At 38.7% G+C, this 25,358-nt stretch overlaps 1 protein-coding gene across 5 annotated transcripts in view; it reads right to left on the bottom strand.

Annotated features, from left to right (window-relative positions):
- The window catches only part of WWP2 (WW domain containing E3 ubiquitin protein ligase 2), a 1,859,587-nt gene that overhangs the window by 365,684 nt on the left and 1,468,545 nt on the right, over positions 1-25,358 (bottom strand). For 4 of the 5 annotated variants that reach the window (XM_044081779.1, XM_044081780.1, XM_044081782.1 and 1 more), the window contains one exon: positions 21,849-21,977. The exons of the other annotated variant lie outside the window; for it this stretch is intronic. In XM_044081779.1, the coding sequence (XP_043937714.1) occupies positions 21,849-21,977 (129 nt within the window). The remainder of the gene's footprint in view (positions 1-21,848; positions 21,978-25,358) is intronic. 5 annotated transcript variants of the gene reach the window in all.

The following is a 25,358-nucleotide window of genomic DNA, read 5'->3' on the forward strand; positions in this document are numbered from 1 at the left end:
GCAGTGGGGGATGTTCACTGGAAGGATGACAACTACACATACAGTATTTCCAGATGCAGCTCTCTGCATCAATTGCAATTTCCCCTAAGAGCACACAGAGACCACAGTCAATCCGTGGCTGAGTTCTCCCTCTTTCTCCAGATCCCCAGTAAGACTTCCCACTGGCACAGCTATAGAGTTGAGATCTCAGCTGAGTGGCCAAGCTAAGACCTCAGGCACCCTCTCTGTCCAACCAATGCTTCATGTCCATGCCCAAGTAGCTGACACACACTGTTTGATGTTGGATTTACACACACACACACACACACACACACACACACACACACACACACACACACACACACACACACACACACCTGGGAAAGGCTGTTTACTAGCTATGCCCCCTTTTGCCCAGACTATAAGGTAGTTATCACTACCACCAGCCAACTCCTTATCAGCTACTTTAAAGCCCTTAACAAAGAGTGTCTGATCTTACTATGTAATATTAATAGTAATACAAATGGTAGTTTGACCAAGAGCAAGGCTATTAGGAGTGGCCCACACAGTGTCACTAAATAAATATGCAAGTACTCTCAAAATTTAAATATCCCTACACAGATCAGACACAATGTAAATATATTTAATAATAAATAATAAAAGAACAAGTAAATACTCAGTATATATTCACAGTGACATCACAGTTCAAAATCAGAGAAAATACTTAAAACAACATTGCAGGACAGTCTCAAATAAATAACGAAAAATATCTAAACTAAGCTCTGCTACATTCCTGTCTATATCTAAGAGAATTGTACTGTTCCCTAAAAACTTATTTCATAAGAGCAAGGCAGATTTGGTGAATGTTTTTGTCAGGCCAATGACAGAATACAGAATGCACTGTCTCACTAAGACTTCTCAAATTAATAACTCAAATATTACTGCTGGGATAGCTTGCAGAATGACACCATTTCTTGTCATCTGACTCTATCCCAAGTGAAACCCCCACTGCTGGAAGATGACAGTATTTAGCATCTACTTGTGAAAATACATAGACCTCAGTAATTTGGCAGGTGCTGAAAGTCATAAACAATTACATTCCTTCAAATTTCAAGACTAGTAATTATTTCACCCTAGAAACAATACAGAAAGCTCCCTAGTTTTAAATATTGCGTCTTTTTGCTGCATTGAAACTGAAAGATACCATCTTTTACGGCTTAGCCATAAAGTAATTTAATTTCAGTTATTTTTCTGAAGTTAACCTCCTGCATTCCAGTTTCCAATTTTAAAATATATACATTTAAATAGTTAAATAGTGCATGTACATTTTTGTTCTTTTCCAGTAGGGCACACTGTGGTTACATTTTAAGCATGAGCATCTTATAAAATACATTTTTAACACACGTCTGTACAAACCAGTTTGATATACACATATCATACAGTTCTAATACATTTGTAACACAAGCACCTTACACAAATCATTTCGATATTCACCAATGACATATAATTATTTACAAAATTCCAGCTAGCTGGGCTGGCAGTATCTCCCTTTTTCACATTCCTGTCTAACCATGATGTTCCAGACACTAGTGGCTAGGCAAATGAAGTCGGGAGATTATGGCCCATAACTCCATGTCCAAGCATGATGCGGATGGTGGATAGATGGTCTTTTTTAAAATGATCATGAACAACAGGGTACTGACTCTGCCTGTGCATGTATTTGTGGGGGGAGGGGGACACTACAATGGCATATCCCATCAACATGATTTCCAAATGCCACTAATTATGGGGATGTGGCATGGCATATCCCATCAACATGATTTCCAAATGCCACTAATTATGGGGATGTGGCAGAATTTTCTAGATAACTTAAAAAGGCAATTCCAGAGATACTACCGAAACTGGGTTTACTAACAAACTTTTGGACGGCAGTTACGTGAACTGGGATGGCTGAAACGCTGCTTTCAAGTTCACATAATGCTGATTCAGAAATGTTTGAATCCACAATAGTGAATGCTAGTGTGCATTTGCTATTGTGAGGTCGACGTTCTGAATGGAGAGCGCATTACAGTGGGAATCAGGAAATTTACAATTTTCCTCACTGTAGTGCGATGTAGGAGTTGAAATATATAATTAGCAGGGGGTCTGGGGGACACAGGGGAACTTGCTCCTTGAAAATATTTGTAGGAAATCACCAGGCATCAAGGTAAGTAGTGTAATGTCAAATTTGAATTATCTACATTACCGCTTTCATCGTTTTGAGTGAACAAAGTTTTTATTTCCTACTTTTTTTTCGAGTAAGTCATTACTGAATCAACTGTGTTTCAGCATTTTGATAGTATCCTCTGAAACTGCACCTGGTGTGCCCCAATTTCTCTTGAGATGTGTGCTGACAACTTCAGTTCATTACAAAACAGGCACTACCATCACTTGTCAGGTCAGTGCTAACACTTTTCATGCTAACTTACTGTCCAGATCTGTAGTGTATGGCATTTCACACGTGGCAGACAAAAACAAATAAAAGTTTTTACAGTCAGTGAAGAATGTGTTTTCTGAAATGTTCATAATACTAGAAATGAAAGTATAGGACAGTTTGTGAGCAATTTGGGCAACCCATGTATGTTTATCTTACCACAGTAAGAACAGCCACAAAATTATTTTAAGGAATTAAGACAGAGTTAAAATGTCAGACTTTAGGTAATGTTATTCTCTTAGGAATCAAGTTCTACAGATAACCTCATTTAGTGAAACTAAAATCAGTAAATAATTAGCAAAAAATGTTTTCATATCTTTATGTTTTAGGTGATATAGTACTTGTTGAATGTTGGTGAGAAATGAAAATGATGAAGTGGTGATCAGAGATGTTAATTCACCACACTGATTAATAAACACAAATCATACAAAGAAAGACCATCTTCATCCTTCAGTCTTAATACATATGCAAAAGTGTGCAATGGTGCCACACTGTATCACTTCTGTGCAATTATTTCACAAGCACATTTCTTCTGCCCCATGACCCAATGTAGCAGAATCAGACAGTTCAGTATGCCCTGCATAGCCAATACAGCATAGTTCTCAAACTCATGCCCATCAGCACTTTCATTCAGGCCAAAGAACCTCTGCCCAAATCTTGCCTGTCACTTTGTGTTCCAGATCACATTAACAAATGCTTGTCTTTGTGGCTTAGAATTGCTTCTAGCAGCTCCTTTCTCTTGTTGATTTAAATGTGGAGCCAAAGAGTCAGAGACTTCCCAACCTGGAGTATTTCAAATTATTTTTTGTATAATAAATTTTTTATATAATAAATTAAAACAGTTGAGTTTATTAAATGATATACTGTTGACTTTGGATGTACTATTTAAAATTGTTATCTGATATTTTACATGTTGTGTCACTTGACATGAACACCTGATCAATTTACACATTTAAATATCTTGTGGAAGTACGAATCTGTTTATTCTGATGAAATCCTGTATTTGGACAAAAGTACTTAAACATTTTCTGTTACTTTTCAATAAAAAAACATTTTGTTACTTTTATTTCCTTCTGAGAAACTAGTGAAGGTTTTCCATTATTAGTTTGCATTTTACATCACTTCCAATGGACTTCTATGTTTGTTTTTGTTTGGTTTTCTTTGAGGAATACAACACAGATTAACAGCAGAAGTGCTTAGATTCTAAATGCTTCTGCTACTCGTCTGACATCAGCTTCAGGAAGTTGCAGTATTAGTCTGGCTGCCTGGCACAGGTATCTTGTACTGGTGCTAGTTTCAGACACCAAATGTGCACGTGTATGTGTGTGAGTGTATGTCAATATGATTGCTATCTGTGTGTGAATGCTACTGCTATGACTGTTTTGTGACTGCATGAATGTGCCTGCTGTATATGTGTGTGTGCGAAAGAATGTGAATGCTATCCCTTTTTCATTGCTGTCTGCTGTGTCTAAATCACTTACTTTTTTATTGCCACTTGTCCGGCCCTTTGCTTAGTAGTCTCATCCTCATCTGGCTCTTGGGTTATTTGAGTCTGAGACCACTGCATTACAGCTAATACACAAGAACTATAGCATATACTTTTCTTCTCAACTCCAGTCTGGCAAGATAAACAGATGACCCATGTGAACTTCATTTTGAACCTTAATCAAGTACAGTCTTGAGCAATTGGGATATTCTATTTTATTCTCCTAGATGAATTCAGGCAACAATAACTGCCGCAACTTACCTGTACTGTCTCATACACCGAGATGCATCAGTAAACTCTCTATACAGTCTTTGCTAGATCAATTTAGAAATGGACAGCAAAAACTAGAGTAACAGATCCTCTGCAGATCCTTCCAGGAAAGGTGAGAAAAGTACCTCTGTTGGTTGTCAGCCCACCTGAAAATAGATGTACCATATCCTGTTCTGTAAAGTATGGTGGATGTTAAAGCCCCTAACTCAAATAAACAAACACAAATAACTGCAAAACTAATCTGGTAAAGAAGTTTAACTTAACATCTGCATTAAAAGTACACATCTTTTTTTGGTACTTGCATATTATCGCAAACAGATTTTCGCGGCAATAGCTGCTGGCTTCCGATCATGAAAAATGTCCATTAATGTTAAAATGTAATGTAGTATATTTTCTTTAGGAGTACAGATTGTTTTCTGGACTATCAATACAATTTAAAAAACATACTGTTGTTGTTTCTTCATGGTGTTTACTGGCACCATGTTGCTTCCTGCAAGTCTGCCTGCTGAATCGTCCAGCAAGTGCCATCATGTGACGGTCATACATTCATTTCGGAATCATAGCTGTTACTACTTTAAAAATATGAGACAGAAATGTGGGCACTGCAGAGGTTAACATGTGCCTAGATGCGTTAAAGGGACTGGGGACACAGACATGTTTAAAAAATAAAAGAAACATAAACCGTTACATGCAAAATGCAAGAAACAACTGTAGCTCATCGTAAGCCCATTCATGTCTTCTGGTGTGTGTTTTCTTAATAACTAATTTAAAGTAATTTCAAAGTAGCTGTTAGACCCTTTGTAGAAATTGTGTCCCTATCTTGTGTGGGTTACAGTTCACAAACATTGTGTATTATTAAGAAATCACACAGCAGAAGACATGAATGGGCTTACGATGAGCTACAGTTGTTTCCTGCAGTTTGTATGCTTTTCATAGCAGCCATGACAATGAAAGCATGCGTATATAACGCACGCAAATCGGGAAGAGGACTTTTTCCAATTCCTCTCTTCCTGAAAGTAATGCAACTGTTTTCCTCAACAATAAAGACTTTGAATAGCCCCTTTCAGTGTTTCATGCCCTCGTAACAGTTCAGGTTTATCACATTGGCAAGCAACAACATCTGGTTGCGATAATACGTAAGTACCCTTTTTTTTTTAAACAAGAAACATCTTTATTAAATTAACACGTATGACATAGGCAATTGTACATTTATATAAACAAACACAAACCATACTGTCATAATTTTAGTTGCAAACATTATACAACACTTATAATCTATCCAGTCATTGTCAGTCAAACATAACACAGTTCATTCAAATCCTTCCTTCTTTCCTTTAAACCTCATTCCTAATCTGCATGTACTGCTCCCACAATTCCCATTTTTTTCTATGTAATTTGCTCCTACCTTTTCCTAAAGATCCCAATTCCAATTATTTTATCTATGTTACTATATTCACTACTTCTAGTACAGTTGGTTTAGACTTTGACTTCCATTTTCTAGTAATTGCTTTTTTGGCAGCCATCAGAATTAGACTCAGCAAGGCTTTACTATGTCTAGTCAATTCCAATTCTGTATCACATCTCAAAAAAATAATTTCCTTAGTTATGCCAATTTGCTTATCCAGTATCTCTGACAGAGTAGTCTGCAGAGAATCTTTAAAGTCTGCCAACTCATTACACTCCCAGAAAATACATTCCCGATTACCTCTTTCTTCAAAATCATACCTCCAGCATTTGCTGTCTACCTGAGGAAAAACACTTTGGAGTCTACTTGGGGTATAGAAAAATGCCTAGGTAAACACGTCCGAGCAAAGATCCTAAATCTCTAGACGTTGTTGCATATTTGGGAGACATACATATATCCCCTATTGTTTTTTTGTGAATTGCTTATCTAGTCTCTCTTCCCAACCCTTCCTAACCACTTCTGATACATGCAATACTTTGTATGGTCTACTAATTATTGTTTTTTGAACAGCAGCTTCTGTTCTAGACTCTACTAAAAACTACCAGTGCTGGTCTTTCACTAAGGATCCCCCTATTTCTCTCTCTGTGCCTATTCTCTGATATCAATCCTTGACAGGGAAGACAATATCTAGCCTGCAGTCCAAATAAATTATTGGCCTCTTCCTATTCTATTACCTTTCCCTCTCTAATTATTACTCCCCATGCCTTCTTTTGTTTGCTAGTTTTCTCTAAAAGTACAGGTCTTGGTCTTGTAATCAATGGATAGACATGCTACCACTGTGAATCCTCAGTACCACAGAAAAGTGGCAAGCAGCAAAAAATATGGCAGCAGCAGCTTCTGACAGCCCTTCTTTCAACCTTCTTAATTAAGACATGGATCTTACTTCCCCACCTTCCCCACACTCTTTCTAAAATTCACTCAGCCACACAAGATGTGTAATTTTATTGCATTAACATTTAGCTCCTTTCTAAATAAACTCAAACAACAACATGGAACAAAGATATATCACTTCCTTTCCTCAACAACTCTGGCAAAATAAGGTATCTACTACTAGAACAGTTTTTTAAGCTCTAACAATGTTCAAAGTGGCAGAAGTGAAGGCTTTGTGGGCAAAATACATCACCCTTTTACTCTGACCCATTAAAGTAAAATCTGACAGAGAGGTGTTGTTGACTTTATTTCAGATAGAAGTCCAAATATGTGGGGTGATTTACAGGTCTCTGCTTTAGACAGGACACACCTGTCACAGTTACAAACCATATCATTATACATTATACAAACCCAGGCTTCTAAAAGCTAACTTCAAAAATATACACACAAGAAAACACAGCCACTGCATACAAAGAGACTACTATCCAGCAGTGTAGCTAATGGAAATTCCAATCTGCAATTGGATAAATATAGAAAGAATAGGCCAAAACCTCCATGCTGAACAACATGTGATCAAGACAGGGCACAGAGAAACTGTTTAACTCAAACCAATAATACTGTGGTTTTCCTCAGCCCATGAATAATGACATCTGTTAAAAACCTGTGGGGGAGGGAGGCTGGTTTTGCTGGATGTGGTACTTCAACACAAAAATGAATATAATTGGAGATCTTTAAATAATGTGCAATTTTGGTCAGTTTTCTCTTTCTTCCAATAATCAAAATTCTTGCACCCTTACATATATGAAAAGAACTTTAAAACAGACGTACAGTGTTGCTGGTAAAATTCCTCTAAAACTGTCAATTAATGATTTATTATTTTGGTAGGTTTGAGTGGAAAACCACAAACATATTTTTATCTGAATGCTTTACCTGAATTAGTTTAAATAGCCTTATTCCAGCAACCTAAATTCCAAAAGGCTTCTTCTAAATGGCCTAAAATACATGACAGTTTTATCCTGATTTTGCAAACCATACATAATCTTATTCTAAATGGTGAAAATTCCTCAAGTTTTCAGAGCTCCATAGCATTTTGCCTATGCCTCTAAAATCCTACAATACAATACCGTAAGATGCATAAACAGTACTGTGTTTAACCTCAGATATCTTAACTCTAACAATGGCAATGCCATTATGTTAAGAGTGTGCAGAAATGGCATGATGCACTCTCCTTAGCATCCCAGGAACACAGACACTGACATAACATAATGACTCACTGATCAATCTATTCTACTCACTTTCCAGCTGATATTTCAGCCAATGCTCCCACGCAAGTAAACATCTAGCTTTCACCTATCAGCCCAAGAACCGCACAGTGTTTGTTTCCCTATGTATTCTTCACATTCCAACAATGATTCTGTATCTCTTAAGGTCTTAGAAAAACTGTTATATATGTCCATTGGTCTAACTATGTACAAGAAATACTTTTCATGTTCTCCCCTAGGCTGGATTCCTTTTAACTTTTAAATGTGCCTAGTTGTTGCAGATAAACACTCTATACACAGCAAAGCTATTCTCACCACACTACATTTTCAGCCTTAAATTCCACAGAACCTTATCACAATAATTCCCATCTTCAATGCCCTACATTTACCATCTTAAATGCCATAGTGCTTTAACTTTTTGTATATGTTATTCCTTGTTGGAAGTGTGTTCCCATTTCTGTCCTCAGGTTTGCTACTGCGTCTTTTCACCTGCGTTTACTGCTCAATGACACTTCTTTGGTTTCCGCTTTCCCTTCTCATAAAGGAAACGATGTGGCTTCATGACCAATGTGAATATAAAAAGCAGCAGTGAAATCAGCCTATAGAAACTCAGCCAGAATTCCAGCAGTATCAGTGGAACTAAGAGCTACATGATACCTGTTTGTAAGGGTTGTATATTCCTCTCTTTTCTTGTTTTATTTCTTTCCCGTGGGTATGAGAGTTGAGATATGGCAATCAAGCAACAACCATAGTCCATTAGGTGTCACTGTGCATTCATGAATATACAACATAGCATCACCAGTTGGCCCACAGTCTACAACTGTTTTGTTCCCCCCTTTCTCCCATGGGAAAGGAAGATGAAATAATTATGCACTTTGCTGACTGCAGCCTTCACAAGACCATATTTACTAGTTTGACTGAATGCTATGCCTTCAGACTCCCCTAAATATCTATAAATCTATATTATACACCAACCTATCTACCAAGAAGCCCCCCAATGAAGTCTGCACAATCAGTGTTTTACATGGGGGCCCAAATTCAGCTCCAAGTTTCTTCCTGCATCTGGGGTGCCAGTATTAGTTGTTTAAAACCAGGATATGGAAATGATCCACAAGGACCTTTTTCAGACTAAAGCCAGGAGCACTGTCTGATTAGCTGACTTGCTTAGAGTCCAACAAAAAGCAAAATTATGCTGAGGTAGTCAGGAAGCAGTTTGTTAACAATTCATAGCCTTAATCCTCTACCCTGACTGTGACTGACCAACAATAAAACATCTTAGCCTGAGTGCGCTGCAAATTTTTGACTTTAACATACTAAATGATACTAATTTTACAATGAAGGTGGTGCACCCCAGAATATTCTAAAGATGCCTAAACAAGTCTGTCAACATCAGCCTTTATATTATCACTTATTAGACACTTGTTTTTCCTTTTGCTTCTTTACATATGAATTACTTGTTGCTCTTGCATTTCTGTAGCTATCTTTAAATGTACCACAAGTAACAAAAAAATCATACTCTGTCAGTTTCTTAAGCCTGTTTCTCAGAGACCCTCCCAGGATGCCCTTAGATTCTGCAATTAGGCCCAGCAGATTAATGGAGCAAGTCTGGGGGTTTAGGAGTAGCCAACAGACCCAGCATGGACATGAAACACTGGGTAGCAGTGCCCAAAGAATAATATAGAGGAGGAGACCTCCCCAAAAAATCAAACTGTGACTTTCTGTTCTTCTTGCTTCTTTATTAAATACAGTATAATCATGGATCTAATTTTCTGAGTAATTTAAAAGCTTTTAACATGCTGTCATTTTTCTTTTGTTAAAGATAATAACAACTTATTTTGCCTGTGTCCTTCTTTACATGGGTTCTTTTAAATCCCTATGTATTTTCTTCCTCTGCCTTACTGGACATCAAGCCTCCCCTTACTGAATACAACTCCATTCATTCTTTAAGGGTGAGGGAATCCCCTCAGATCCCATGTGGTGACGGCCATCCAGAGAGACCATCATCCAGGCAAACATCAGGGTGTTTGATGCTCTTGTAGATATCTTGACTATGTATGTCTGCCTAACATCTCCCTTTGGGTGATGACAAGAGCAACTATATTACTTTAGGGCCAACCTATGACCCTCTTTCAACATGCGCATGCTCCCTCATGCAGCCAACAGGAATAAACCTGGGGGAGCCACATCCACACTGCCTCTGTGCTGGTTGGTTCCTGTTCTATGACTCTGTTCCAGCCATCCAGTATTGGTCAGGTCAGTAGAGACTGTATAAGCTGATGACCAATCCCACCCACCTCTACCCAGGATGAGCAAACTAATCTTCCTACCCATGATGTCAAGTGCCTGAGTATCGATTCAAATTCAGGTCACTTAGGTCACAGTCAGGGTTTCATCTGCTTTACACCAGCACAGTTGTTCACACACATTGTTACAGACAGTACATCATTTTTACAGCCTTAGTCTGAAATTCCTCTTATCTCTTCTGGGTCCTTCAAAAAGATAAAATCTTCAGAACTGCATGATATAATAGCTACATTATAGTACCTGTCCTGGTACCCCCATCCATTACTGGTCTACCTGCTCCATCTTCCTTCCCTGGACTTTTCTCAGAATGAGCTGGGCCCGGCATGGATCTTAAGGGTGTCTAGGGGGGGGGGGAGGGACATGCCAGCAACTGCTTCTAGGGGAGTTACTATGTTATAACCTGCCCATGGTTCTCTGCTCCTCCCCTGGGTTCACCGACGTACTTCTGAGGAGCTCTTCTCTCTGTGGACCATGTCTTCCCTCAGTGAGAATCTTTGACAAATGAAGCTAATTGAGCCTGGGTCACCTGGACCATAGTTAAAGCTTCATCTCTCTCTATGCCATGGCACTGGCAAACCTAATTATTTATGTACAAAAGAAATGTAGGTAAAAAGATCAAGAATGGTTCATCCTATCTTTATGACCGTACAAGACTTCTAACACAAAAGGGTTAGGATTTCTGACGCCCTTCTTGTTGATATGACTGCCACAAAAACAACCACAAAAGATATGTAAAGGCCTTTTCTATACAAGTCCTCTATAACACATGATTCTGGAACATATACATAACCAGACAGCTGTAATCCAAAGTGGAAAAGGATGATGATGAACTGGTGAAATTTAAGAAATAAGAAGAGAGTGGGATTCTGGATGCAGATTTTTGAGAACAACAATAGCCATACAGAATATTATATTTATATAGTAGCAGAAAATATTCTAAAAATGAAACCAACACAAGAACGGAAAAGGCAGATTCTGCCAAGATGGATGACTGAAATTAGGGGGTACAAAAAATAGGCAATAGGGGGCTGGAATTTGCTGGAGAAAACTGGCAAAGGAGACAAAACACTGGGAAAAAATAACTAGAGAGGGAGAGAGAGAATGGCAGTAGAGTGGGAAGAGGTCAAGAAGGCATTTGGACTGCAGGCTAGAGACCACCTTCCCCCATCGGGGACTGATAGAGTATAGGCAAACAGAAAGGGATAGGGGAACCATAAGCGAAAAACACACTCCGGTAGAGTTTTTAGCTGAATATAGAACAGAAGTTGCAGTTAAAAAAGGGATAATTACTAGGGTAAACAAAATATTATATAATATCTACAAGAATCAATCACAGGAGGTTAGAAATGATTAGGAAGAGAGAATGGATAAGCAATGCACAAGGAAATAACGAGAGGACATATTCATGACTCCTAAACATGCAACGAAGTCTAGAAGATTTAGGATTTTTGCTTGGAAGTGTTTGCATACGTATTTTTATACCCCCAAATAAATTTTCCTCAGGTAGATAGCGAGAACACAAGTTTTAGGAGTGTAATGAGTTGGCAGACTTTAAACACTCCATAAAGCGTACTCTGTTAGAAATAGAGGATGAGTAAATCAGTGTAACTAAGGAGTTTTCTTAGTTGGGATACATGAATCTGAATTGCCTAGACATAGTAAGACCTTGTTAAGTTTACTTTTGTTGGCTACCAAAAAAAAAAACAATTACTGGAAAACACAGAGAGAAGAACTGGATTGAGACCTTTAGAAAAGGGTAGGAGCAAATTACATAGAACAAAATGGAAATTGTGGAAACAATACATGCAGAACAATGTTTTGGAGAGTGAGGTTTAAGGGAAGGCAGGAATTGATCAAGCTATGTGATGCTGAATTGATAATTGTATATAAAAATGTATCTATTTGCTGTATAATGTTTGTAACCGTGAATATGTTAACAAGGTTTGTGTTCTTTTACATAAATGTAAGTTTGCTTAGGGGATAATTTGATAAAGGTGTTTAAAAAAGATTCTGGAACATATGAGAATGGAGTTGCTGCAAGTAGTCAAGGTGAACTATTTGAATAAGTCTGTCTGACAGAAGACTGTCCATGACTGAAAGATGAGCTGTTCAAAACTGCAGATCAATGGATAGCTCCAAATCCTACTATCTGCATGGTTAAACTACAAAAGCAATATCAACTTCTGCCACTTGCTTATTTACATACCACATCAATGTTGAACTGTTCCCTTTTACCAGCCAGAAACCTGGAGACAGGAATCCTTCGAATGCTCAGTACAAGGAGCACTTATAAAAATTTCTTCAATGAAAGAAGTTTGGCACCAAAAAGTGTGGATGTTGTAAGCAATGTAGATACATTTCTGAAGGGGAGTGTGTATTATTAAACTCTAGTATGTACACATTTAGGTTCAATGACAGTTATGACTGTAACACGAACAGTGTAGCTTATTTAGCCTTTTGTGATTACTGCCATTGGTTTTATGTAGGGAACGCTAAGCATAAGCTAAAAAAGAGGATTTATGAGCATTATTATGACATTAGTATCAGCAATTTGAAGAATATTTTAAATAAACATAAAAATAATTGCAACCTGAACAAAAATATTTTTGATTTACAGCAAGTTCCTATAGATCCGAGAGGTTTCCCATATGAAATAAATTAGTATTTTGTGAATTGTTATGACAAGTTAGACTTAATGCTAGTGAGCTTCCTAGGTTGAATGAGGCTGTAGCCTTAAATAGTTTGTTTAAGTTGTGAACAGCCAAACTGTAATATTGTTTAGAAAAATGGGCATCATACTGTTTATTTTTAATTTTATTTCTATATTTATTCACTTTAACTTGTTTTTAATGTCTTGAAAATAATTTTTAATGGATGCTGTGTTTGATTACGTGTAAATACATTTACAATAATATTACTGATTTATGATATGACTAATTAGTGTGTTAAATAATTCTTTGTCTTTTAGTGATTGTTAGTTCTGATGAAGTCCTGGTTTATGTAAGGACAAAAGCACATAACATTTTGAAGAAACCTTTTTTATGGAATAAATTCTTATTTTTTTCAAAATACTTTTAATGGACCAATTACTTCAGTGTTCCTGGCTCTTGGCCTATTTGCCATCACTGTGAGAACTGGGCGAGCCTTATTTTTGATAAAACACAGGACACTAGCTACAATTCAGGTTAAAGGGATACTTTCAAAAATTCACTTTTCAAAGATATCCTTCAGTCTGCATTAGGTTCCCTCAAGACTCATTGCCATACTCTTTTCTACATCCAGAAGCTAAACATCCACTTCCTTGAAGGGCGATGGCCTTGATATAGCTCTAGAGGTAGGTGCACCTTTCCAATTGCAATGGAGATCTGCCTGCCTGCTTCAAACTCTTAACTCACCTTCTACTGCAATACACAATGTTTTTCCCCTGAATCAACAACACCTACAGCAGTTACTAAGCCAAAATGTATAAAATCACGAATGCTTACAAAAGCAACAACCATATCTTCAGGAGAATCATTCACATCAAATTACAAGTAGCAGGCACACATCAAACACTTGGAGGACTACTTAAGTGCCTGTAGTTCCACTGTATTAAACTGATTGTTGCAATCCCAACTGGATGAGTATTGCTGTGTTAAAAAAGAAAATGTATTCACACTACAGAACACGAAGGAGTTTGTCAGAAGTGAAAGCAGAAAGGGTGCATCATATAACAAGTTAGGCAAGGGAAGAGTTACTAGGAAGGATGGCTTGGGACCACGGAAAATGCATGCTGAGAAAAACTCCAATAGCCAAATGAAAATTCAAGTGAACTCTCTACAGCTTTCTGGCTAACATCTGCAGATTTAGTGCTGTTAAAAGACAGAGAGAGAGGGAGATGCTATTACTATCACTATAACCAGCCAAGTCACAATGAAATTCAGCCAGTGAGTGAAGAACACAGTACATTTTGGGAATTCTTCACTCAAAGAGCCAGTGGGTGAAGAGTACAGTAGATTTGAGAAATGTTCACACAAATGATAAACCGACTGATAGTTATTTTTTTAAACAGCTTTTCTGGACCTCCATACTCTGATAAAGGCCAGCAATTACAGAGCAACAAGCAAATGTACATGACTCCCTCCCTGTACCATTAGCTTCCATATATACAGATGATTGTGTCACTACATGTAGAGTATCTAATTATAAAACTGCAGTATTTTTTATAATGTCTTATCCTAAACCTGTATTATACTATCATATATTCTACGCAGCTGCAGTGATGTATAAATGGCCTACGTCATGGCTGAAACCGACCAGCCCACCCACCTAGTTAACAAAGAAAATAATAAATAAATACTCATAACAACTGAACTCCTCTAACCTATATTAGATAATTCATTCCTCCAGATCCCTGGTGTTTTAGGATGCCAGAAGAGGAGGCATGATTTGAAGATAGTGACCATCACACATTCCAAGTTAGGAAATATTTTTGCGCTCCCCTAAAATCTCTTCCCATTAGATAGAAAGTGGATTCCTTGGCAGGCTAGCAGTCTGAATTATAAATTGCACATTCTGCAGTGCCTGGTCTGCCTCAAATCAGAACACTTACAGAGGATCTTTAGTAATACATTCCCTCCAGGGGTGCAGAAATTGGCTTCGGTTTCTCACTCCCATCCCTCCCCAGCTGGCTTCTTCAGCAACAAAACTGATTACTGAACCTCAAAGCCATGGTGCAGGCCAACTGGATGACTGATATCTGGCCACATTTTGCAGAAGTATAGTTTTCTGAATTTTGGCCATTGAGAAGTTAGAGAGAAGGAAATGATTGTGTTTTATGGTAGTTTTGGTCCACTACATGCATATAACCTTCCTTAAGATGCGACAAAATGGGAACGGTTATATAAAAGTTAAATGGATGTTGAAGGCATTATCTCCAGCTTTTAGACTGTTTGGATTTTTTTTTTTTTTGTAAAACAAATTTAATAAAGTAACATATGGTGACATAGGACTCAATATGCAGAGAAATCCTAATGTTTGTGTCTTTCGGCTTTTCCCGGTTAGGGGGCGCCACAGCGGAACTCCGGTCCGCTAATGATTGGTAGTGGATTTTTACGTACCGGGTTACCAGCCCTGACGCACAACCTTCAATGAAGGCACGCCCCATTCACGTATGCCTCCACACAGAAGATGCTCTAGCTGAGAATCGAACGGGACAATGTCTTGCTATGAGGCGACAATGCTACCGCAGAACCACCACCGCAGTTTGAGAATCCTAATATAGAGGTGATTTGGGAGGCAGTAATAGGCCTAAAACAGAAAGTCTTGAAGCTCGGGCAGTCAGATTCTCAAGGTAATAGTTAGAAAGTTCCACCTTGTATTTAAATGCTGCCCCTGCACATTTAATAAACCGAATACTTAATTTTCAAATGCTGTCCCTTATAACTACAACAATGTGCCTTCTAGATGAGTTAATTTTCTTATCTAGTTGGTACAGATTCTTGTCGGTGGCATTAAGTTTAACAGCTGTATACATCTTCTAGCCAGTATAACTCGATGTTTCTGAGAGTTATTCAGAAAAATGTACTCCATTAAATACATGCTCATTTAAACCCTGGAAATCCATGCCCTCGTTCTATGCAACATCCACAATGCTCTGTTTCTTGACAATGTAGACACTATCTCTAAGGGCACTGCTGGAGATTTCAGTGGACAATATGCTCCAGAAACAACCAGTAAAGGAAGTGATTCATTTCTAAAGTTATGTACCTGTAAATAATAAACTACTCCACCCTTTTAGTCCAAAACAACTTTTAAATTGGATGGATTCTTCACCCAGGATAAAAAAAAAAATGAGAAAAAAACAGCAAAAGTAACTTCCTGCAGTCCTTCAGGGCACACACAAACGCACCTGTTTGTGTATGTATATGTGTGGGCATATATACAGTGGATATACAAAGTTTACACACCCCTGTTAAAATGCCAGTTTTTTTGTGATATAAAAAAAAATGAGACCACAATAAATCATTTGAAAACTTTTCCCACCTTTAATGTGATCTATAACCTGTACAATTCAATGAAAAACAAACAAATCTGTTAGGGGAAAAATATAAAAAATAAAAAACGTACAATATGCTGGTGGCATACGTGTGCCTACCCTTAAACTAATACTTTGTTGTGTGTGCACACCCTTAAACTAATACTTTGTTGAAGCACCTTTTGATTTAATTACAGCAGTCAGTCTTCTTGGGTACACACCTGCCATCAATTAAAGAGACTCTGATTAACCCCAAATAAAGTTCAGCTGTCCTAGTAGGATTTTCCTGACATTTACTCAGTTGCCTGCTACAGCAAAAGCCATGGTTCACAGAGAGCTTACAAAGCATCAAAGGGATCTCACTGTTGAAAGGTATCAGTCAGGAGAAGGGTACAGAACAATTTCCACAGCATTGGATATACCATGGGACACAGTGAAGACAGTCATCAAAAAGTGGAGAAAATATGGGACAACAATGACGTTGCAAAGAACTGGATGTCCCTCCAAAATTGATGAAAAGACAAGATGAAAACTGGTCAGGGAGGCTGCCAAGAGACGTACAGTAACACTGAAGAAGCTGCACGAATTTCTGACAAGTACTGGTTGTTTACTACATGTAACAACAATCTGCCGTATTCTCCATATGTCTAGACTATGGAGTAGGGTTTTTCTTACACAGAAAAACATCCAGGACAGGCTAAAATTTGAAAAACAATACATCAAGTCTCCCAAAGACATGTGGGAAAATGTGTTATGGTCTGATGAGACCAAGGTTGAACTTTTTGGCCAAAATTCCAAAAGGTACATTTGGCACAAAAACAACACTTCACATCACCAAAAGAACACCATTCCCCATGGTGAAGCATGGTGTGGCAGTATCATGCTTTGGGTTTGCTTTTCTTCAGCTGGTACTAGGGCTTTAGTCAAGGTTGAAGAAATTATGAACAGTTCCAAATACCAGTCACTTTTGGCCCAAAATCTTCAAGCATCTGCTAGAAAGCTGAAGATGAAGAGGAATTTCACCTTTCAACACAGCAGTGACCCCAAACATACATCCAAATCATCAAAAGAATGGCTTCATCAGAAAAAAAATTAAAGTTTTGGAATGGCCCAGCCACAGCCCAGACCTAAATCCAATAGAAAATCTGTGGGGTGACCTGAAGAGGGCTGTGCACAAGAGATGCCCTCACAATCTGACAGACTTGGAGCACTTCTGCAAGGAAGAGTAGGCAAATAATGCCAAGTCAAGATGTGCCATGCTGATAAGACTCCTACCCAGGAAGACTGAATGCTGTAATTAAATCAAAAGATGCTTCAACAAAGTATTAGTTTAATGGTGTGCACACAAAAAAGTATTAGTTTAAGGGTGTGCACACTTATGCAACCAGGGTATTGTACATTTTTTATTTTTTATATTTTTTCCCCTAACGGATTTGTTTTTTTTTCAATTGTATTGTACAGGTTACAGGGCACATTAAAGGTGGGAAAAGTTTTGCAATGATTTATTGTGATCTCATTTTTTTATATCACAAAAACCTGGCATTTTAACAGGGGTGTGTAAACTTTTTATATCCACTGTGTATATGTATATATATATATATATATATATATATATATATATATATATATATATCTATATATATATATATAAATATATATGGATCCCTATCAGATGATAGAAACTGCATTTGACTGAATCCCATTTGACTGAGACCATAAGACTGAAATTTTCAAAACACTGAAAAATCACTTGACTGAAACCCATAATACTGAAATCTTACAATGCTAAATTTCAATATACTGAATTGTAAAGTGGACGATATAAAACCAGAATATACTATATACCTTTTCCCCACTGCAGTTCGATCCTGGAGTTAGTATATATAGTTAGAGAAGGTGTGGGGGCAAAACTTTGAACGTTTTGAAAGGAGATCGCTGTACAGTGCAGAACAGGAAATTTACCATTTTCTTTAACTGTAGTCGGATTTCAGCGTTGGTATACTTATTAACAGGGAGTGTGGGGGTACAGGGGGTATGTCCCCCTGCAAAAACGTGAAAAAAAATGTTGTTTATTACAATTTCAAAGTTTCAAAACTTTGATCTTATGGTCTCGACCAGTTGCAGTTTGAAGTTTTGAAATTTTGAGCTTGTAAAGTAGATCCATATATATATATATATATATATATATATATATATATATATATATATATATATATACAGGTCTTCTTCACATGACTGAAAACTCATTTGACTAAATTTCATTTGACTGAGACCACAATACCTAATTTTCAAAATACTGTAAACTCATTTGATTGAATCTCACTATACTGAATTTTAAGCCATAGACGTGATGTGGGTTTCCCTTCACCTGTGACTTGCTTGTGATAAAAAGAATTACTGTAACTTAACGTGCTGACTATTAGAATACCGATAGATGTAGAAAGTAGTGTTGTAGTGTTTTTAAATGTGAGTATGTCTCTCTACATTTTTATGGGAAGTATCTAAAGTAATATGGCAGATGTTTTGTGCATTCCCAGCAGTAGTGGCAGCGTGTAGAGTACTGTAAGGTGAGTAAAAGGTATATCCCCTTTGGCCCACTGTAGTGCGATCCTGGAGTTAGTATATATAGCAATGGGGTGTGGGGGACACAGCCCCCCACCTAGTTTGGTTTTATATTCTCCAGTTTCTGTTAAGAGCATAAGTAAGTAGTTTTTAAGTTCTGGAATGAGTTAGTCATTGTTGTTGTAAGTGTGCATGTCTATGGTTTAAAATTTAGTATATTGAAATTCAGCATTGTAAGCTTTCAGTATAATGAGATTCAGTCAAATGAGTTTTCAGTATTTTGTAAACTGGGTATTGTGGTCTCAGTCAAACGAATTTCAATCAAATGAGTTTTCGGTCATGTGTAGTAGATCCATATATACACTCGAATCTCTCAACTGTCCTTAATTTTTAGGGACATCCCTGATTTTGACTCAAATTTTAGCGCTGTCGTTCTTAATTTATCCTCCTAAAACTGGTGACTTTGGAGAAAAGGTGGTGATTTGCACTTAGGATCACAGGAAGTTACTAGGCTATTGGCACTGAGGGCCTTACAAGTATAGCGAAGAATTTAGCCCATGCTCCAACAAGTCAGCACCCTATACCACTGTCCAGCAGAGACATAGGTGGAATCCCAGGGGTGTATTTTCTGTTCCCCATCCAGTTATCCAGGCTGAGCTTAAAAAAGTTTAATGAGGTACTCTGCTTTACATGGAGAGGGAGTCTATTCCACAAAAGGGGGAGTCTCTGGGACACAAATCTGTCCCGCCAACAAGTCCTATTGATGTCACAGATCAGGTTAAGGTCCCGCGTGTGGATTATTCGAGTGGAGCTTGACTTGAGGATATTTAGCAGTCCCATCAGGACGGGGTCTGAGATGGCTTTGTATGCCAGACAGAGGTCACCTCTGAGGAGTCTGCAGGAGACTGAATAGAGGGACAGGGCTTTTAGCCTACCTGTGTAAGGTAGATGTTTGAGGCCCTGGATTCTCTGGGTGAGGAATCTCTGTGGTCTAGCCAGCTGCTGCATGTGCTTTGTGAGGTACATGCCAAAAAGGGCACTGTATTCAATAATCGGTCTTAATAAGGGAAGAATACAGGGATGTTATGACCACCTTGTCCCTGGATGAGATACCCTTACTAATGTTGTGGGATATGTAGAAAGCTTTCCGTACAATGGAGGCAATATGGTGGTCAAAAGTCAATTTGCTAGCAACCTAGGTTCCAAAGTCCCTCACGACTGATTGTGTGCTTAGTGCCTTATTATCAATGTGATAATTTGTGTGGATGTCATTCTCCCCAAAAGGGATGATGATGCATTTTCTGGCATTCAGTTTGAGGCCATGTTTCTGGCACCAGTCATTTGTTTGGGTGAGACCCTCTTGGAGGATGTCCACATCACTAGGGGAACGGATGACAGCACCCAGTTTGCTGTCATCTGCAAACCTGTTCAGCCATATCCCACTAGATTTGGCCTGCACCTGTGAGAAGTATATCCCAAACAGCAGAGGCTCCAAGACCGATCCCTGTGGTACACCGCTTGTTATGGGTCTACTACTTGAAGTGGCTTCCCCTATTCTGACTAGGTGGGTTCTATCAGTGAGCCAGTTTGCTACCCATCTGATAACATATGGATTGATGCCTAGTTGAGAGAGTTTATCTATTATACCCGAATGGGGAACAGTATTGAAGGCCAGGTCAAGGTAGGCAGTGTGCTTTCATGGCATTGGTGACTGTCTCAAAGACGTTGACCAAATTTAACAGGCATGACCTCCCCTTGACAAAATCAAACTGTGTGGAATCAAGTGTCTGGAGGTTGCCAATGTCCTTGTTAATGAGGTCCATGATAATCCGCTCCATGGCCTTGCAGATCAGGCTAGTTAGGCTGCCTGGTCTATAATTTCCTGGATCGGTGAATGCTCCATCTTTGTGCAAAGGGATGACTGTAGCTGTCCTCCACTCACCTGGGATGAAGCCGGTACTCAGGCTTTGGTTGAATAGGGTGCCTAATGGTGCTGCAAGTTCCTGCCTGAGTTCATGCAGGATGCAGCCTGGGATGTTATCAGGTCCCATGGAGGATGTATTTTTTGCCTTTGAGAGGGCAGTGATGACTTGCTCCCCACAGATAAGGGGAGGGGGGCAGGAAGTGGGGATGTCCTGATTTACTGATGGGGACAGAAGAGTGAAGTTTTCACTGAACCTGTTTGCCAGCAGGTTGGCTGTATCTACAGGGTTTGTGTATGTGGTGTCCTTGACCACCTAATAAATGGTGTCAATAATTAAATTTATAGACTTCTTCACTTCAGAAAATGTGTATTAATGCTCATTCTCTTTTTCTGTCAATGGTTCAAGTTAATAGTATTAATATTTTAAAATTGTCCCTGATTATTTCTGGATTTGTCCCACTTCTGTTCAGATCTGTCTCTGACTTGTTACTCGCTATGATACAACATGCAGTATTGTATGCAGACATCATTAAAATCTGCACTGCATCTTCTGCTATCTTTCTGGAAAAGGAAAAGGAGTTACTCAAGTCTGAGAAATTAAATTAATAGCAACAAACTGCTTCTATGACGAAAAAAACATGCTTGCTAGGAAAACATTATTCCAAATATGATTTACCTCAAAAGTAATGTAAAAAGAGCAATCAGATTTCAGAATGGCTTTATATGATTCTTACCTTTCCGGAAATGCATTTCTGTGCATCTTTCAAAGGGCACAGAGAAAGTTAAAATGGTAAAAGGGTATACTTCAGTGAAGGAACACTGCAGAGCCAGATCTTGTAACTCACAGCAGTACTTTACAATCAGATCCACTGAACAAATGAGCAGATTAGGTGGACCAAAAAGAATCTGACCTTTTTAAGTGCTCCAATGGTGTAGTGGTAAATCACTGTGGCTATGGTATGCAGGGTCCTGGGTTTGAGACATGCAAGGGTTGATTATTTGGGAAATAGGAAATACACCCCGGGGATCACTTCTGTGGCTCTGCTTGACAGGGCACAGGAAAATAACTTTCTTGGGTAGCGTAAGCCAGGGAACCTTGTTGGCTAGGCTTACGTAGGCCCTTGGGCCGCTAGCCTAGTACCTACCTATGAACCTATGTTTCAGTGTAAGTGAAAAGATCTAAAATTATACAAGACTATCCACAATACAAACAGGGAAGTTACCTGACTTCACTTACCCTGAATCAAATCCTGGACGAGGATCTTTAAAAGTGGTGGTTCTGGTATTATGGTCCACAAAATAACGGACTCCTTCATTGGTGTATTTCATCTCCCAGCCTGGAGGTAAGGGGGGTTCCTGGATCATCCTAGGAAAGATGAAGGTACCCAGAGAGAGCATAAAAGAGTCAGTACTGCAATAGAACAATGACAATTTTTTGCAACTCAGACTACATCTTTAATTCAAAGATTTCAGAGGTATTACACAGGTTTGAGTAATACTGCTTGTGTCACCCCCCCTCAACCCCCATACCTGCTCCTTCGGATCTCTTTTGCCAACAACTCAGCTTGCGCCCTTGCTGCCTCACCACATTGTTGCCTTTGTACTAGCCTTCTTGCATTTTCTCTACCTTTCCAACGTATACCCTATCATTTGCTCTGATTGATAGTCTCACTTTCCAATATACCCCCCCCCACTGGCCTTACTATTTTGCCTATTTCACAAATGCCCAAGTACTCTATCTCTTACTCATGCCCACTGCTTGTTTATTCCCTGAATTTGCTTCCAGTCTCCAAAATTATCTCTAAGCCTATCTCTCAGCCTGTGCTGGCTGCCACAGAGGTAACATTTCTAATAATGGTTCCTCCAGCACCTCTCCTCTTATCTCTCTGCAGTCTCTCTGGCCCTGCATGTCACCACCTCAGGTGACTCCCCTTAAAGGTCCCTTGTGTCTACACAACTTAACATGCATACATCACTCCTCCTAAGACTTATTAACTTTAAGACTCAAAGCAGGTTGTCTCTCCTACCATGACTCTTACTCTGCTTGGAGACAGTGTCTCCAGTCACCAAAACCCTCTTTCTGTCCACATAATGACTACCATCTCTTTTGCTTGTCCCATGCTACCATCCCTCCTATCTGTAACCTTCCCCCTCCATTTCTAGCATGTTAGCTCTCCTCCATGTGCTGGTTTTCTACCTGTGTTGAATCTGATCCCTTTCCTGTACTCCTCCTACAAGTCCTACCTACTCTTCCATCTCTTTCTTGCTCTATCCCTCTCTGTTCATATCCCTTCAACATAGCCACATTTGACTTCATCGCTTGTCACTGCTGGCTGCACCTATTCTAACTTGACTCCTTTCTCACTAATTTCTCTTTTGTGGCTACATTATCCTGTTACTGTTTTTCTCTGTGCCAGACCACTTGCCTGAACTAATCTGATGTTCTCTGATCACCTCTTTCTGTCCCCTGCCTCCCCCCAGTTTTCCTACCCTTTTCTGACTACTGGTTTTGTGACGTCACACCCCTGCTCTTCTTGCTTGATAATTCTTAGCCAATCAGCTACCATTTATACTTTACTATTTAAAGCTCCTCCATTCTATTGTAGATGCATGTCTTCCACCATCCCAAAGAATCCAGAACCAAACAACTGCCCTGCATCCTGAGCACAACACACATTTATCTTACACTGCTCCTCCTTTCATGCTGTCCTATTCTTAGAACACTCACGCTTTTATTTTTATTACTGTTATTATTCTCTTTCTATAACTGCAGTTTAGCCTTGACCTCAAGTACCACCATATATAGTACATGACATATTAAGGGGCAATTAAGAGCACAAAAAAGACAATTATCACTTAATTTACCATAAAATACCTTGCTCATAGACAAGGAGACAACACGCAACAGTAACTCATGAGTGATAAGAAGGAGAACATTCATGACTAGTTCTGTTTAGATACTTCTTTTTGTGTACACCTAGCCAATAAGTTAAAAATAAATTAACCAATTTTAAAAGAAGGAAAATATTACATATACTTCAAAATTATGTAAAAGCTAATAGTAGTACACTTAAGCAACATGTATTATCTTTCTAAATGTTGTACACTACCAATAAATCTGGAAACAAATATGAAAAGTTAAATTTAAACAGTGTAGATCAGTATTACTTAGGATTTCACTACCCAAAATGTCAAACCATCCCAGCTGTATCAAATAAGGCAGGTCATCCAATAATTACTCCTATATCAAACTCTTTAACCACAATATACCAACAGCCGATTAAATCTATATACATCAGCTCAAAATCCAAACTTTATCAAAAAGTAATAAACAAATTCCTGAAGCTTACTGTAAACTTACACTATAACCTCACAATGGCTGGAGACATTCACCCAAACCCTGGCCCATCCACTCTATAGCTCAACCTCAAATGCTAATAATCTTACTAAAACACTATCTATAAACAGGTCCCCCAACTCCCTCCTGGTCTGCCATGTAAATATTAGAAGCATAAACAATAAAGTACATAACTTACACGCCCTCTTAGAAGTTCATTCCCCTGATATACTGTGCTTAACTGAAACCTGGCTAAAGCCATCAGCTTCAGATAATGACGTTTTACCACCTGGGTATAATATACTTAGACTTGACCGCACTACTAGGAAGGGAGGTGGGGTACCTGTACTCTTCAAATCTACACTGTTACTTTAGACCCCATACAACCACCCCAAGTCAATAATGCAGAAATACTTTCTACCAAATTTCAGATTAATAAAAACAAATGCATAATTATTGTATGCATGTACATTCCCCCAGGGAATAATACAAATACCCTGGAAGACATCCTCCACTGGTTAGCTAGTACCTATCCACAAGAAACCATAGTACTTGGAGATTTTAACATTGACTGGAACACCTACTCCATGCATTCTCCTACTACCCATGTAAACCTATATGGGTTTACACAGGTCATATCCACCCCTACCAGGATAGGTAAACGTAATAACAAAGAAAGTATACTAGACTAGATACTAATCAATAGTGACCCCCAAATGTATGCATCAGGGACCCTTCCTGATGACCTCAGTGATCACTTTTTTACCTTTATTTGTAAACACAAAACCAATAATTCCCCATCAGCCCACCTACAGAACAGTAAAAAATTATAACCTTTAATCCTACCAAGTTTCAGGACAAACTCAAATCATGTAATTGGTCTGCCCTAAAATCCTTGCCCCTGGATGAAGCCGTTGCTTACTTTAACAATAAATTCCTTACCATCCTCGATTCTAATGCCCCTGCTCGCTCCATTAGAACCAAAACAAAAATCACACCATGGCGCTCTAAAGATACCAAATCAAAAATCACACTCAGAAATATGGCATGGGCTACATGGCTTGCTACTAAAACCCCTCTAGAGAAAATTACATTTTGGTAATTAAGGAATGAGACAAAAAGATCCATTTTACTAGATAAAAAAACTACTACTTCCATCTCCAGCAGGGAAATCAAAACAACCCTCAAAAGTTCTGGGCAGGTATAAATAAACTACTGCACCCAGGACAAACCACCACTCCAAATCCCTCAGCCTCTACTGATAAACTACCAGAGGATGTCAACACCTTCAATAGTTTCTTCACCAAGACTATCCAGGCCCTAGCTAGCCAGTTACCTCTGAACTCCTCTAACATACAGGATGCCATTCCCAGTACCCAGCTCTCCTTTAGCTTCCAACCAGTCTCTACA

Source organism: Protopterus annectens, chromosome 8.part1, assembly GCF_019279795.1.
Source record: "Protopterus annectens isolate FY-2018-M chromosome 8.part1, PAN1.0, whole genome shotgun sequence".
In the NCBI taxonomy this organism is placed as follows: domain Eukaryota; kingdom Metazoa; phylum Chordata; order Ceratodontiformes; family Protopteridae; genus Protopterus; species Protopterus annectens.